General features: G+C 41.0%; 1 protein-coding gene across 1 annotated transcript in view; it reads right to left on the bottom strand.

Annotated features, from left to right (window-relative positions):
• Positions 1–16,594, bottom strand: part of dnah1 (dynein, axonemal, heavy chain 1) — a 31,173-nt gene that overhangs the window by 8,569 nt on the left and 6,010 nt on the right. Inside the window, exons 18-62 of the mRNA XM_054616132.1 lie at positions 16,291–16,446; positions 15,915–16,113; positions 15,554–15,807; positions 15,021–15,233; positions 14,642–14,806; positions 13,955–14,076; positions 13,485–13,590; positions 13,214–13,393; positions 12,942–13,082; positions 12,612–12,775; positions 12,363–12,476; positions 12,086–12,274; positions 11,881–11,986; positions 11,170–11,283; positions 10,932–11,081; positions 10,614–10,700; positions 10,312–10,498; positions 10,122–10,213; positions 9,845–9,999; positions 9,581–9,758; positions 9,305–9,499; positions 9,064–9,183; positions 8,550–8,708; positions 8,319–8,420; positions 8,092–8,232; positions 7,724–7,884; positions 7,460–7,617; positions 7,051–7,224; positions 6,916–6,945; positions 6,485–6,663; positions 6,003–6,233; positions 5,593–5,789; positions 5,010–5,145; positions 4,547–4,755; positions 4,237–4,408; positions 3,459–3,650; positions 3,234–3,344; positions 2,927–3,112; positions 2,641–2,832; positions 2,285–2,452; positions 1,976–2,167; positions 1,624–1,755; positions 897–1,022; positions 602–721; positions 112–261 (exon numbers count right to left, since the gene is read on the bottom strand). Coding sequence (XP_054472107.1) covers positions 112–261; positions 602–721; positions 897–1,022; positions 1,624–1,755; positions 1,976–2,167; positions 2,285–2,452; positions 2,641–2,832; positions 2,927–3,112; positions 3,234–3,344; positions 3,459–3,650; positions 4,237–4,408; positions 4,547–4,755; positions 5,010–5,145; positions 5,593–5,789; positions 6,003–6,233; positions 6,485–6,663; positions 6,916–6,945; positions 7,051–7,224; positions 7,460–7,617; positions 7,724–7,884; positions 8,092–8,232; positions 8,319–8,420; positions 8,550–8,708; positions 9,064–9,183; positions 9,305–9,499; positions 9,581–9,758; positions 9,845–9,999; positions 10,122–10,213; positions 10,312–10,498; positions 10,614–10,700; positions 10,932–11,081; positions 11,170–11,283; positions 11,881–11,986; positions 12,086–12,274; positions 12,363–12,476; positions 12,612–12,775; positions 12,942–13,082; positions 13,214–13,393; positions 13,485–13,590; positions 13,955–14,076; positions 14,642–14,806; positions 15,021–15,233; positions 15,554–15,807; positions 15,915–16,113; positions 16,291–16,446 — 7,005 coding nt within the window. The remainder of the gene's footprint in view (positions 1–111; positions 262–601; positions 722–896; positions 1,023–1,623; positions 1,756–1,975; positions 2,168–2,284; positions 2,453–2,640; positions 2,833–2,926; positions 3,113–3,233; positions 3,345–3,458; positions 3,651–4,236; positions 4,409–4,546; positions 4,756–5,009; positions 5,146–5,592; positions 5,790–6,002; positions 6,234–6,484; positions 6,664–6,915; positions 6,946–7,050; positions 7,225–7,459; positions 7,618–7,723; positions 7,885–8,091; positions 8,233–8,318; positions 8,421–8,549; positions 8,709–9,063; positions 9,184–9,304; positions 9,500–9,580; positions 9,759–9,844; positions 10,000–10,121; positions 10,214–10,311; positions 10,499–10,613; positions 10,701–10,931; positions 11,082–11,169; positions 11,284–11,880; positions 11,987–12,085; positions 12,275–12,362; positions 12,477–12,611; positions 12,776–12,941; positions 13,083–13,213; positions 13,394–13,484; positions 13,591–13,954; positions 14,077–14,641; positions 14,807–15,020; positions 15,234–15,553; positions 15,808–15,914; positions 16,114–16,290; positions 16,447–16,594) is intronic.

Below are 16,594 nucleotides of genomic sequence, written 5' to 3'. Positions count from 1 at the left end.
GATGTGTGTGTGTGTGTGTGTGTGTGTGTGTGTGTGTGTGTGTGTGTGTGTGTGTGTGTGTGTGTGTGTGTGTGTGTGTGTGTGTGTGTGTGTGTGTGTGTGTGTATTTACCTGTTGCAACAAGACGGGTTCTAAAGCAGGGTCTAACTCCTCTCCTATGTTCTCCAAGAGGCAGGGTTTACCAAAGCGAATGGCATTCTCAAGACTACGTAGGAAGTCCCGGTCACTCAGCTTCATAACCTCCAATCCATTGTCCTGCTCCTGGGTGACAACAGGAAGCAAGTATGAATGAACAGTGGATTCAATACAGACACTGAGAAGCTTTCCAGAGGAGTTGTGGGTTATGTGGAATATGAGGTTACCCCAACAGAACGGAATATCCACTTGTTGCCACAGAGCCAAAGCCGGTACACATGCATGTACTGAACCTAGTTTAACCACATATTGAGCACCTGCACTCCTGATACTGGTTCATACAATACAATTACAAACTACACATGTAATGTGAAGGAATAAATTCTGATCTTGATACAGCTGCATTTCATATCTTTTTGCATCACTTGCACCCTCTGCAGTTCAGATCAGCACACAGATTCCTCACCATCTTTTTGATCCATGTGTTGGCTTGTCCCTGGGGATCAATGAATAAAGCCCAGCGCAGAGAGTACTGGGCAATCACACCATTCTCCACTGATAGGTTATCCTTGGGCAAACCTGCAATCTATGCACATAGAAATGACAACGTATGATGACTGTTAAGGTAAATGGTATTTAATAGTTAAATCTAAGTCTAAAGCCCAACAAAAACTGATTCAGGGTGATGGTCTGACTATTAACAATCAAAATGTTAAAAGGGTTAAACCCTGAAGGACAGCTGATGATAGGATGATTCCGACCTGCCAGGAGCGGATCTTGACTGGATCTCCTAGGGTGTTGACCATGTTGGGTTCTTCAGTGTGTGGAACATTCAGCTCTTTAAAACAATGCAGCCACTCCTCTGCCATGGCTGCCCTGTACTCTCCCTAGGAATAGACCGACAAAACAGTGGCACACTATGGTTTACCTACAAAAAGAATACTCAAATCACAAAAAGACATACAACATTCACAATGAGACACAACGCAACTACAAAAAGGGCAAAACAAGCACAAAATAATGCATGTTTTGCTCTTATGTAGTATAGTGGTTCGGCCTGTGCCCAGGGGCCCATTGTCTCATTATCCGCCCATGACAACAATACGTTCAGACTTTATGATTGTGATAGGTTTGATTTTTAGATAAGTCTACTGGAACATCAAAAACTAAAAATGTCCTTTTTATTTTGTTACAATCCTCTTGATGCAACTTTAAAAAAATGCACTACAGTAATGTTTTTGTTTTGTCATGATTTTCATAAATGGACTAGGCTAAATCTGCAACTCATTGTGCAACCCGGTGTTGCAGAATGACAATAAATCATTCTTGAACATCAAACCTTTCCACCAGAAAAAGCATCACAACATTGAATGGTAGAAGTGCAATTGATTGAGATGGGAAATATTTATATCTACAATATATCATGGGTCATGCAGCTTTTTGACATGTATTTACACTCAAGCACCAACTGAGATACAACCCACTTACAGTGAAGGGCCCCAGGTAAGCTACGTATCCTGCAGATAGAAGCACATCGCCTGCCACATTATTGACCATGTAATCCAGATGTTGCACTGTTTCCTTCCAACGCACCTTCTCATCTGCCAGTCCACCAATAAGCTGCGAAAATCAATGCATCATAATTATACAATTATCAATATTAACGAAGTAAAGTATGTTGAGATTAACTGAAAATGATATAAAAAGTTATTTTCATTAAACAATATTGCACTGCATTTTTTCGGCCTTGCCAATTAAGAGCAGACAACGCCTGTTACTGAACATAATTTCCCCCCTGGGGATCATGTGTTCTTGACCTGGATCAAGTTCTCCTTCTGACCTTGTCTGCTCGAACAAGGCGGGCCTCACACAGTTGACACTTGTTGTCCAGTTCATCTTTCTTAGCCAGACAGTCCTGGTACTTGGCCTGCAAAGCGGCGATGCCGCCCTCCACCACTGCCAGTTTTTCATTGGCATCATCAAGGATCAGCTGGGTTGCTGCTAAGTCCTCCTGGGCCTCCTGGAGAGCTTGCTGTGCAAATATTTACATTTTTTAATGGTAAGATGACTCTCTTATCCAACAAACCTGTAAGTACAGTGGTGTCTTATGTGGATATGAAATGGCTCCAATGTGGATTTCAGTCTTTACCCTTTTAGGTTCCACACCCTTCGCCACAAAGTGATATATGTGCATCGCTTGCACCCACTGGCAAATGGAGGTACAGGCTCTAGACACCTTGGCAATGGAGGCTGGCTGGAATTCTTCATTATCTATGTAGGGCTGGACTAAATTGATCACGCTATCTGGGATGTTTTCCTGTAGAAATGATTGATGGAAGAAACACAACTTTTATCTCCCAAACAGGAAATAACTAAATCAGCATCAAACACTGACATTTATAGAACTACTCTGAAAGAGACAATTATCATGCTCTGGAGAGACAATGACAACATATGCTTCACATACAATGACATGGCAATAAAGCCACTACATATAAGCTCTACCTTGTCATACTTGAAGAGGCTCTCCAGAAACTTGCCAGGGTCTTGTAGCAAACCTTTACCAGGTTCCCAGTAGTCATCGATCTTGCTGCCGGGCTTCTCTCCAGGTACCCTTTTGGGTTTGATGCCCTTCATAATGCACACCGCCTCAATAACCAGCTTCACCCCATGGGGAGGTCGCTGCATGGCTCGAACCTTTAGAAAGAAAAAGAACATTCAGGAGGTAAATTCTAAATATAATCTAACCATTCTGTAATATTTGAGGAATGTCATCATCAAAATGCCTGACCTCAGTGACATCATTCTTGTTGAGTGACTTGAGGCTGTTGAGGGCAGCATCCAGGGCTGGCAGAGCCTCATCCAAGTCTCTCTGGGCGTCTGCAGCGATCGCTCCTGCAAAACTGGCTTTCTTTGAAGCCTTGGCTTCCTCTGCTTGCACCGACTTCCGGGTCTCCTCTGCAACCACTGTGTCTTTCTGGCAACATAGAATATAAATCACACTCAAGGTTCAAAGGTTACGCGCATAAATTGGTTAAACCATCTGCCCCAGTTTTTGTTCCACTATTAATGATTTGCTGTATCTTTGTTTTCCTTACTTTGATGGTCTCCATAGTGACTTCAGTGTCCTTAGTGGCCTCCTCCAAAAGAGGCCTCATCGTCTCCAGCTCCTCCTGCATCTTGCTCACATCCTCCGCTGTGCTAAGAAGCTTAAGGATCACACAACAGCAGGTAGTCAGATAAGATTACTAATTAATCAGCATATGTACACAAATTACGAATTCAGTTTCTGGCATTGTTATTTTGCCAGATCAGTGTCTTGCCTTGTCCAGGCCAGTCTTCATGCGCTGTCGTGCACTGCTCAGTTCTTGCTTCTTGCGTCCAATGAGATCTGAGAAGATTTTGAGCAGCTCCAGGTAGCTTTTGGGTGTGACATAGTTGTGTCGAGAAAGCTCAGCCAGGTACTGTGCACACTTCCTGGCTACCATCTGGTGGATCTCTACACACATCAATGTCTGGAGAATAAAATCAATTAGGGAGAGACTGTGTTTAATGAAAAGATGTAGAAGTATCTAAGATTTTTGATTCCGGTATTTTACATTTTTCATTTTCTTTCAAGGCAGCCAGTAGTGTCTGTTTATTTAACCAAGGTATAAAAATGCATTTGCAGAGACCCACAAATTCAGACAGTTTGGGACTTAATGATCCTGTATCCTTAAATGTCAGTTAATCTGCTGTATGTTGATCGCTCCTGGTTGAAGTGCATTGCCACACAATTTGACAAGAACATTGCTCAAGGACACGTATATGTTGACTGTGTTTGATGGCGTTTCTCAAGCAAGTTTCAAGTGTTGTGACCCAGATGTACTCATCTTATCTATATGCTATCTTATTTTATTTCTCATTGTTATTATCTAACATAAAGCTTGTTGACACATTTTTGTATTATGGTGAGGTTAAGTTTGTTTCTATGTATTTTTATTTAAATTATAGAAATTATTAAATTGCATTTTTCAATGTATGGTACATCTATCTTTAAACCATCATATCAATAAAGCCCACTGACACACACAAACAAACACACACACAGAGCATCCTCACCAGTCCCCTCATGACTGTCGTGCTGGCTTCTAGCTCAGGCAGCTCATTAAGAAAGGACATGGCCACAGCCTGCAGAGCCTCCTCTGGCCAGGCACTGAACCAGTCTATGGTGCAACACGTCACCAGTGAAGGAAACTGCCTCAGCCGTGCACGAAACACCTCACCTATAGGACTGCAGAGGAAGTGAAGTGAAAGGAAGAAGCGTGAGTAGCACAAAGGGAGAAAACATGGATGGTATAGACAGAACAAATGTGAATTTATCCACGTCTTTTAATTTGCTTTTGACCAAGTGATTAAAACTTTGTACAACCTCATGCAGAGAACAGTGTGGATGTTGCTGCGGACCCTCCTGATGTAGGCAGCCATAAGGTTGGGTTTAGTTGGCTGTTGGCCCAGGTCTTGCACCACTGGCTTCATGGCTGACAGGATGCGCTCCTGCTCGTCTGACGCATACAGGTTTGGAACATCCCCAGAGTTCAAAATGTTGTTGATATCCTCCAGGAATGATTCAGTCTTAATCTTGGAGATTTACAAAAAAGAAAAGGTAATGATGAGTAAAATCATTACTTTATGCATTGTATACTCTACATGTAGCATTTTTGTTCATGCGCTTATTCAATTTGACGAAATAGATTAAAAAAGGAGTGCCAACAGCTACAACAACATTCAAACCAAATTATCCCATTACAGTATGAACTATGATTGTGTGATAGTGATATTAATCAACTGCCACACACTGGCAGTATACTGTAGCAGGTGATTAGAGATATTACCTGTGTGTCTACAAAGAGGAAGGTGATCTGCTGGTTCTGAAGGCCGGCCTTCAGCATAATGCTTTTAATATCGTCTCTCCACTCTGTCTGACCGTAGTTCTTCGACAGCTCAATCTGGAAACACTCATATTCTGATCTGAATATGGACAAACACACAATGAGGACTGGGCCACAAGATGTTCCTACATGTTTTAGCAAATTAACAGTTAATTGTGTATACTTCTGGTTGAATCATTTTAGAAAATGTTCCCTTTCCCAAAAAAAAGGACCTCTTTGTACTTGCTATTATTCAGTAATCAATAAATAATGCCGCTTTGATATAAAACAAAAAGGCAAATGCATGTTGATTGTTACATATTACTGTATCTATCTAATGTATCATTACGATTTTTATAGTTAGAAAAAAATTTAAGAAGCTGCCGATGAGGTGGGACATCAATCCAAAAATGTCTGTATTCTTAGGAAAAAAGTCGGCAGAAGTAACACAAAATGATCACCAAAACAACAACAGTGTAATCCTTCTGTTTCAAGAGAGTTGTACTCAGCCTTTTGGCATGGGAATTACATAGTGTAGGAATCTCACATATATGAGGCCAGCTTAGTGAGTGACTGTCGCCCGCTCCCACCCACTCCAAGCAGCAGGGCATTGCCCAGAGGCTGGCGTAGGATGCGGCTAATGCGGCACACATGCTCAATGGCATCCATAAAGAGCACAAGCTTCATCTTGGTGGTACTGGTCTGGTTGAAGTCTTCCATGTACTCATCCATCACTTTCATCAACTAAATTATATAATAAAGGGGTGAAAAGCATTTTGTTAAAGTATATATTCACTTATGCTGTAGGATGGAAAATAAAAGACTGATGTGGGGCAGAGGGAAATGAAGCAACTTCACAATTAACTACAATGTTACTCCTCATAAGCCGACTGATCAGCTCTTAAGCAAAAGAAAAACAAACCTTAAATACTTCCAGCACTGGCTGCCACCACTTACCTTTTCCTTGTCTTCTATGAGTGTGTAGACTTTGTGATCTGCTCCAGGAATCATGAAATCTCCATACAAAACAGGTTGGCAGGTTACAGTCTCTTCGAAGCTGCAGTCAAACTCCTGAATGCAGTCCTTCAGGAGCGTGTTGAACCAGTCCCTGTCCTCAGCACACACCAGGCGGTCTCGGAAAACCCGACAGCTTTCGTGGTACCACAGCTGCAGCAGCTGCAATTTGTCCTAAAATCCCCAAAGTCACACTACTTTTATACTGGGAGTTTTGAAACTCAGAAATTTCACCTTAATATGAATATTTGCTAGGGTGGCATAACGTTGATATGCCACCCTGTTGATAGTAGTTGCTTTAAAAAAAAAAAAATGGAAGTACTAAATAGATCAAGTGACTGAACTTGAAAGAATATTCTAACATTTTTCGTAAAAGTAATCAGGTGATTAGGTCACATTCATTTGATTCTGTTTCATCTGATTACCTCTATCATTCCAGCCTCAGCCATCAGGATGCCCTGGAAGACTTTGGACAGGTCTCTGAGGTTAAAGGTGTAATGGGATTTGGCTGGAGTTGGGAGGAGCTGGGAGGTAATGGTGGCGTAGACTCTAATAGTAGCGTCTACAAGAGGTTCATTCAGCGGCTGGATGACTGGCACAGGTCCTGATGAAAGATAGCAGGAGAGGAGAGAGAAGTGAAATAATGATAACATTAAATTCATGTGTAAGATTTTGATTTGGTCAACAACGTGTGTAAATTTGCTCTGTGAATAAAATGACTTAAAATTACACATTTTCATGTGTTTTGTAACCTCTTATAACATACAAGCTATACTAACTGATACTGAGTATTAAAATACATTTGTACAGTCTTTGCACTCCTAAACTACTTCCTATCTCTGTGTCCCTGACTTACTGCCTGGTTGCTTTTTACTCATATTTCCATCTGAAAGAGAACAAAGATTCTGTTACAAACTATTGTTAGTTTTTCTTTTTCACAAGCTTTTGTAAGTATTATCTACCTTCTACACGTTTAATAAACCCAACTCACCCATCCAACTGCCCAGAATGGTGGAGAAAATCATTTTTTTGCTGGCATCTTCCATTTCAGTGAAGGACAGGAAGTTGAAGTGGCGTGTGAAGCGCTGGGTGATGGGGTTCCTGCCGCCACCCGGCGGGCCCATGGCACAGGCAAAGTTGATGTCCACAATGTGCTTGAATGTCCCTGTTTAGAAAGGACAGGAAAACAAGAGAGAAGTTAAATCTAATGAGACTTTTCACATTTCTTAACAGCAGATATAACAAAACTCAAATCTAATAAACAATTAATATTTAAGGCATGAAGACACACTCTGGAGCAATTTACTATTGCAATAGGACAATAAAGGGTCAACATTGAATATGAAAAGCACAAAGGAACACCAGGTTGGGTAAAGGGGAAAAAACTCCAATATTCCCACCTATCTGTTTCCTGTCATACCAGCCTCCATGGTCCATCCACTGCCTCAGCAGTTCAATAGGAGGCTGAGCACCATAGGTCTCCAACATGGGCATGTTTAGATCATCAATGAACAAGATGAAGTGCTTCCCTATTGGAGGTCCAAACACACCTTTCCGCCTGACACACAGCATCAAAACATCATTGAAATCGTTGGTCAAAAATATATTGTTGCATTGTAAATTATGTGTAGTTGGATTGACAGTGTAAAGTGGAGCAGGCATACCTTTTGTCTAGCTTACTGTCAATATAATCTTGAGTCTGGTTGGCTGAGGTGCGGGCAGAAAACATGAGGAAGTGTGTGATGTATTCAGCAGGCATGTTCTTCAGCAGCTTGTCTGACATGGTCAGGGTCTTTCCTGTGCCAGTTGGTCCAATACAGAGCACCTGGATCAAACACACAGACAAATATAAATCATGACTAATTGTTCCCTTCCAAGGCAATGAAAGCATTTAAATGTAAAGCTTTCATTATTGGATTCGAATAAGTGCTTCAGTATATTATGTTCACAGTTTATGCTGACAAGTAATTTTATAACAATTACAGAATTTGTAGACAGATAAGTGGAGCTCGATTACAATCAAAGTACTCACTGGTTTCTTATTGGTCAACAGCATATCCATGAGGTAAGACATTCTCACTGTGTCAGCAGTGGGAACGATGATGTCCGAATAATTTGTCTCCGGCGTGATTACAACACTGTTTGAGTATTTCATCCAGCTGACCCATTCGACCTAAAGTATAGGCAAAAAGTTGATTGAGAAAAAAGCAAAAATGCATCTGATGGTCTTGATTGCATGAAATATTGGTATGAGTTTACTTTTCTTTCCTCGTCTTCCTCATCATCCTCAAAGTTACTAATCCCTGCATCATCCAGTCTGTAGTCATACACCAGTCCCTCCTCTGGAAAGAATAACTGAATCTAAAGGACAAATACATTTGCGTTCCGTTAATCAAAATATACCTTATCAAGAAATAAACCAGGTGTCAATACAAATTACATTAGAATTATTTTGCTATGGGGATGCTGTAGTGGAGATGCTGTTGTGACCTCTTCCTCTGCCATCTTGTTCCTGAGCCAGGCACTGAAGCGCTTACAGCTGGCTGCATCTCCTGTGGCTCCTACACTCCACACCAGAGAGAAAAAGAACCAGGGCTCAATCAGCTCCTTCAGACGTTCAAGTTTCTTTTGGGGTGGTGGCTTCTCATCCTACAGGACAATAAAGGATTGGTGGGAGATGACAAGCAGCAAAACTCCCAAATACAAAAGTACAGGAAAGGTTTTTTTATCTACTTAGAGGATAAATCAGTAACACATTTATTTACACTCATGACATTGTGGTTGGAATGCACTGAAAATGTTATTGACTGCTCAAGTAGCATGATTGCTAATACACTATTTACTGGAACAGAATAGATGCAACCCAACAAACTCAGTCAATGCTTGTACAGCTTTCCTAAAGCACTAAATATTTAGCATACAAAGCGTAAAACTCTAACGAGTGTGAAATCCATATATATTCATTTCATGGAAGCTAATCTAACAAAGAAAAAGCAACACACACCTCTCTGATATCAAAGGGATTGAAGAAGCAGTCCATAAGTTTAAGCAGACTGCAGGTAAGGTTGCTGTCCAGAGAGGTGATGACCTCCTTCACTGATGTGCGGACAAATGTGACAGAGTCCTGTTAAAAGTACAGAAAAACAAAAACAAAAGCAGCACATTGTTTATACAATCATAATCTACTATAATGAAAAGCTTTAAGATTCCCCGGTGGTGTCTCTCAGTTATAGCTCCCCTCTCACCTGTAGGAACCTGGCAAACAGGGAGTCAAGCTGCTCCGTGAACGGCTTCAGGGCTTTAGGAACTCGCCTCAGCCAACACTCTGTAAAAGGGATGAGGCCCAGGATACTGGGCTCAAGGTAGACCATACCACAGCGAGACACTGTAGCTGGAGAGGCCACCGCCAGGTCTTGCACCTCAAACATCATGGTCATCACCTGCAAGGGGAAAACACAGAATGTCTGAATGCACATGGGACACAGGAAAACACAGGGAGAAAAATGTAGACTTAACCTTACATCAGTGAGCTTGATGATTTCCCCCGAGCTAAGGCAGAGTTTTTTGTTGTCATCCAGCACAGTGTTCATGTTCTCAATCCATACAGCATCCACTGGCCCATCAAACATGTACCACTTTTTCACACTGTCCATGGATGCTGCACCTCCACGGATAACAGATGAGAGGATACCATCCGTCCTATAGGGTTGGGGAAAAAGTGTCTGTGTATAGTATTAGTCTGACTGTTTTTTTCTTCGTTCTGTAGTTTGTGTAAAATCACTTACCACTCATGTGTGAGCAAGTCATACTCCCCGTAGAGCTGTCCCATGGTGATTGACTTGGGGTTGAGGACATACATCTGAACCGCCTCATACACACCCCCACTCACAGAGGGCTGGCCCTTCAGAGATGTTATTGCCTCACCTAGTATCTCATAACACTAAAACGCACAACAATAATGCTTACATACAAGACTCTTCACTGCAAAACAAAAAATAATTGTCAATGTTTGCGAAGTGTGAATTAAACTGTAAACAATATCTTGACAAGTAAAAGGCTCACCTTGGTTTTGCCTGATCCAGAGGGTCCAACCAACATCAGGCCATGTCTCACCACAGTGGTCTCATACAGCTGAATACACTTACTTATATACCCTGAAATAACCACAAGACTTTTATGTATTCATCCTAAAAACACAGGTACCTGCATATTTAAAAAAAAACATTTTTTATAGATTTCCAGAAACACTAACCATCCACATCTTTGAGGTTCTTCTTGGTGCAGACATTACGCATGGATTCTTCGAGGGTGCCATAGTTGATTGGCTCCTGTTTTGTTTTAGGGAAAAGATCCGACACTATACCGTTGAAGAGCTTCAGGTCGTCCAGTAAAAACTTTGGCACATTGACATCTTGAATGGCTCTAAGAACGATCAACTCCTGGGAGACAGGGAGATAGCAGAAGAATGATATTAATTGGACAAACTCCATTTGAAATTTGCGTCATATTTTCTTACAAATTATTTCCATCATAAACAAAAGAAACATTTCTAACCTCATTCATGTCCTGATGTTCTCTCTTCAGGTTTCCAGCAGCTGAGATCACAGTCTTCACAGCTCTCATACCAAAGTCATAATGATCCTTCATATAAACAAGAGCAAAGGTAAACACATCTTCATATCTTTGTTATTCTCATGTACAGACAGATAAACAAACATCTTTCCATCATCTTGGGGATTTATTAATTATGTTACTATGTGTTGTATACCAATATTTTATAGTTAAATACTGTAAATTGAAAGCATTTACACAGAAATTTAACTAGAGATTCAACTGATTCTATGTCTGATCTCCACTGAATCCATACAATACCTGAGCGCTGAGCTGCTCAGAGGAGAGCTTGAAAGTGGTGGTGATCTTCTTGGAGAGGATTTTGGCATCACTGAAGCCAAATGAGTACAAGGAGATCTCAGCTATCATAGCATAGTCAGGTACCATCATGGCCACAGGACGAAACAGTGCCTGTAGAAGATAGAATCTCCTTTGTTGAGCTCCATCTGCTTATCCTCAGTGTTATACAGTTGTTTAAAATCAAGTCAGCATATCAAACCTTGAGATTGTCAGGCAGTTCAGTGCGTCCAGCGTAACCAGGATTCATGGTGATGAATACAGCGCAAGAAGCGACAAGAGGGATCTCTGTCCCCTCAAACACAAACCTCTCTGCCTAAAGACACAACATACCCACAATTATCTTAGAAATACATGCTACTACAGACACTTCTTTTTGGGTTGGATGCAGTGGTGGTGAAACAAAAAAATCATATTATTCACTTAAATAAAAACAATATATATTTATTTTACAACTTCATAATGGGAAAGGACTGAATGAAAAGTAAACTTACCATATTTTACATGCAGCTAGATAAGTTACTTTCAGATTTTGTATTACTGACATCATTAACTTTAATTCTGTAAAATGTTAAGTACAACTTTCTATTTTGGTGAGTAATTGCTGCACAAACTGTGTTGTTTTTAACATTACACTACTGTAAACAGTAATGCTTCCATGTCTCTGTAATTCCTCCAGGAGGTGAAAGTTTATTCAACTCAATTAATTAAATCAAATGAATGTAAAATCGACTTAAGCATAACAACCACATTTGTTCTTTCTTGAAATGAAGTAAAAATAAAGTACAACATGTATTCACAAAATAGAAATACTCACTGTACTTATACACAGCATTTGTACATCTCAAGTACTCTGTGGTTATGTACAGTATATACCAGCACATGGATTTCTAGCAATTTAACTGCTTCTCACCCTTTGCTGTTGGGCCTTTTGTATAGTGGTGATCTGTTGTGCCACCACAGAGAGCACTTCCACATCAATGCGATTAAACTCATCAAAGCATGCCCAGGCCCCAGAGCTGCAACAAGTGAGACAGACAAAACATGAATGTGATTGATGAAAGATTTTTGATATTTAACAGCACACATTCTATCACACTTAGGTAATTGCATCTCACCTGGCCAGTCCTTTGAGAAACTTGCCCATAGCAATGAAGTCCAGCTGATCCGAGCAGTTGAAGACAACTGTCTGGATAGCCAGAGCCTTTCCCAGATCTTTAGTGGTTTCGGTCTTTCCTGTCCCTGCTGGACCTGCAGGAGCTCCTCCAAACTTCAGGTGTAGAGCTCCTGTTAGGGTCAGGTAGCATCTGAAAAAGGCAGGGGGTGGTGTATTCAAACGATTTAATGACATTCAGGGAAAAAAACAGTGTCAACAACATAAGACTTCACAACTACCTGTCTGTGAGTGGGGTGATGACCAGACGTCCGGAGTTACCAAGGTACTCGTATCCATACAAAAACTCTGCATTCACTGCACGGATGTACAGGTCATCTTTTGCCCAGTAATATCTACAAACAGTATCAGATAAGTGTCAAACTTATTCTGCACCCAATGAATTGCAACGATAGAATACAGTGGATTCCAACGTCAAGTGTGATTCAACTAAAAAGCAAATAAATTACAGATCAAAACAAACAGATAACCTGAGCTGGCTAATCCACTCAAAGTCATTGACGCTTGAGACTTCCTGCTCCACCAGTTTGGCCGCAACATCCTTAGCATGGACCTCTATGACGATAAGGGCAGACAGCACAGCTCGTTGCATATTAGACAGACGTCCTCTCACTAGCTGCACCAAGTCGCCCAGCTTCAGAAACAAAAGGGGAAGTCTTAAGAATGTAGTGATCTGTACACTGTAGTGTGCACAATGTTCAGTGTAAATGTGAGCAACACAAAGTATAATGTGTATATATTTCAAATATTATGGATATTTAAAGATTATTAAATTTGAATATTGGCCCTATATTACACACCTGTGTCTGTAGTTGGGGATAAAGGCGGTTGGGCAAGTCTCCTTGCTCCAAGGCCTCAGATACCTCAGCGGTCCAGAAGACCTGACAGCCAGCTATCACCACTTGACCAGGCCATGATAACACCCACTCTACACGAGGTTGCTGAGGTGTCAGGAGAGCACACACGGATAAACATTAAACAAAATTTAAAAATGTTTTGAGATTGCACAAATAAGCTATGCAAGATTGGAATACACATCAAAAACATCAAAGTGAGAGTTAAGCTCGCAGACCTCCGGATAGACTTTGAGTGAGCGGTCAATGTTATCCCTCAGTGTGGCCTTCATAGATCTCTCGACATCCCTGAGCCAGTTCTCCACATTTCCAGTAGGCCACACTGGTATTGACAGCTTCACCTCCTCCCCTTCTCCAGAATACATATGTGTGATCTGTAGATCTGGCTGGAATTGAAGCTGAGAACCAAAAGAAGCATCAGTTGTATGGGGGATGCATGTTATATTTTCAGTAATATATGAGCAGAGTAATCGTAAAGAAACAACAAACCGATGCAATGTTCTCAAAGCATTTGCGCAAGTGCGGTTGTACAGCAGTAGGATCTTTGGTCTGGGACAAAATCTCCAGGAGCTCATCATCTGACAGGAAGTAAAACCTACAGGACAAATATCCACTGATCAGTACATAGTCCTAAGTCTGAGTCATCAACAGTGTGTCAAAGTTATGCATGGAAACTCATTTCAGGCCCAAAATGCTCCACAAATATATCATTGTTGAAAAATGAGCCTCCACTTTTAAGAGATATTTGCTTGATTTTCTTTTGGTATCAAAGCTACCTCCATTTATAGCATCCAATTTTGATTGGCAAATCCCTGTTGGTGTGATTGTGATTGTATGAAAAAGGGACATCAATGCATACCATCTCCAGGGAATGGTATGTGGAATCATCTCATGAATCTGTGCTTAACACCACCAGCAATTGAGAGCCAAGGATTCAGGACACTTTCAGTGAGGCTTACCTGGGGAAGGAGCCTCGTTTCGTCTCCAAGTATTCAGTGAGACCCTTCTGCACCTGTTCCAACAGTGCGTTGCACTTTTGCAGTTTGCCTAGTAGACGAGCATCTGGACACAGTTCAATCACCTAGAGACGAATGCAGAAAATGATAATAACAGTTTACAACAATGAAGTTGCATCACTGTATAAAAACAAAACATTTGTCCTTTAACCCTTGTGCCTACATTTTAAAAAGTTGCTATGATGTACCTAGAGGACAAAAGTCTCTGCATCAAGAAAACCAGCTTGTTAACACAATGCCTCTTTTTTATTGAACAAAAAAGAATAAAAGACAACATTTTAATAATTTTCTCCATACTAATTGCTAGGGGATATTTTCAAAGTCTGAGATATGTCAATGATCATTGATTTTGATGCTTGTGCAGGAAACCAGAGAAATAGCATGTATTTGCACCATAGGGCAAACATGAAAAATGGCTCAAATTTGTGGAAAATAGTAAAACCATTTGAAGGCAGAAATCTAGACAGAAAGTCTGGCATCATAAAATGCATGATTTTATGATGCAATGGCAATTGGATCAAAAGTGGTGTCAAAATGTTTGCTATTTGCCATAACACAGCCCAAAAAAATGTATCTAAAATAAAAAAGTGGCACAAGGGTTTTTATATGAAGTGTAATGGAAGCTCTGACCTTTCTGTTATTAAAGGCACTTTTCATGACTCCCCTCCATGTTTGATCCATGTGCTGGTATCTTTTTCCTTCCACAGGCAGCTGCTGGTTGATATCATCAGAGCTGAAGATGGGCTCCAAGTAGAGCCAGGAACGCTGGCATGTCAGCCACTCCTCCAGAACATCCTGCAAGCACCAGAAGAGGGCAGTAGCACAACAAGAAACACTGCATAATAACGATACAAAACAGAAGACCATAAGTGTGTCTCTGTGTGTGTGTGTGTATGTCTGTGTGTATGTGTGTGTGCGTGTGTGTGTGTGTGTGTGTGTGTGTGTGTGTGTGTGTGTGTGTGTGTGTGTGTGTGTGTGTGTGTGTGTGTGTGTGTGTGTGTTTGTGTACTTGAGTCATTCTGAGCTTGCTCTCCCAGGTGTTGATACGGCCTTCAAAGGTTTTTTTGAATGGAGAGAAGGACATGCTCTGCGTCATAACAATGTGGTCATCCAGCAACTGCGATGCTTCATCCGGGCTCTTCAGTATGTAGGTGCCTGTCTCCTTGTAGGGCAACACATCAAAGACTATTGTCGACCACTCTTGTTCCATCTTTTCCAGGGCCTGAGTGAGAATGTGTGAAAAAAGTAGCAGCCACCAATTTTAACGCAGATATTCACACACTGGCCATTGCATGAGCAAGAAAAGTTAGTTGAGTATCTTCGAATTTTAAAAAACACTTGGCCTCTGTTTCACCATCATCACTTTGTAGATATATCAACCGTCTCAAGTGCACCTATTGTCAAAATGGCATTTGAACTTTAATTGCATCCAACATTTGCAGTTCAATAGGGTCACTCCATTCATTACACATCCTAGTACAAACATAACTTAACACTTCATAAAACGCTGTATTTAGAGTACGAATACTGTTCAAAGGGTACCTGTTCAATGGTGTACTCTTTCCCAGCCACCTCACCCACATGAGCTATGTCAGCCACGTGGTTCTGTAGACCAAGCTCCAGGCAGCGAGAGAAGGTCAGGTTGGCTTTGGGTATAACTTTCATCTGAATGCGTTCTGAAAGTATCTCCCAGTGGCGGCTTCTCATCCCCGGGTTCCTCAGGCCCTGAATCAGAGGAATGTGAGGCTGGAAATCCTCAATTTTGCTTTGGATTACAGATGCCACCATCTGGCACTCTGGCATTGTGTATGACAAAGAGAGCGACAAGAAAAGAACACATCAGACATATTAACAATCACACTTCACTTTTTAAAATTTGAGTGGTGATATATGTGTCACCTACCAGGAACGTCCTTGAACTGTTTAATACATTTGTGCATGGTCTTGTAGGCAGTTGTAACATTGCGCTCAAGCTGCTCAGGGTCAATGGAAGACAGTGGGTCATTGAGCCAACTCTCATGCCAACGAAGCCAATCAGATGTGGTGCTCCATAGATCTTTAAAAGGCTGGAAGTCCTTTACAAGCTTCTGCAGCCGATCATACTGTAATACACATTTACATTTTATTGTCAGAAAAAATATGGTAAATACCTGATGCACTATATTTATTGCCATATATATATAAAATCTTTCACAGTTTTTCTAACAGTTCAAAACCCAGGGGCAATATTCTGGCAAAATGTATTTAGACATAATTTGACGGATTTCACTTTCACTTACATTAGTGACAGGAATACCCAACAGTCGTTCTCTGTTGTTGTAGGTTTGAGCCATTGTCTGACACTCTTTAAGTTGCTTGCTTGTACGCCTCACCTCGTTGGCAACCTCATGGGCATGATCCATGTCTGCATGACCCGCAAACCCAGCAACCACCATCTAAAAACACAGTTGTGGTGAGTTAGAAACAAATAATATCAACTTACTGACCGAATTGAAAAATACAAAACTTAAAACATTAAGACATTATTAATTAAGGTCTGTCTAGAGTGGACGATTTTAGATATTACTAGCACAAGTTGAGGGA

The sequence above is a fragment of the Anoplopoma fimbria genome, chromosome 17, assembly GCF_027596085.1.
Source record: "Anoplopoma fimbria isolate UVic2021 breed Golden Eagle Sablefish chromosome 17, Afim_UVic_2022, whole genome shotgun sequence".
Taxonomy (NCBI): Eukaryota; Metazoa; Chordata; class Actinopteri; order Perciformes; family Anoplopomatidae; genus Anoplopoma; species Anoplopoma fimbria.
This window is presented reverse-complemented; position numbering and strand designations above follow the sequence as displayed.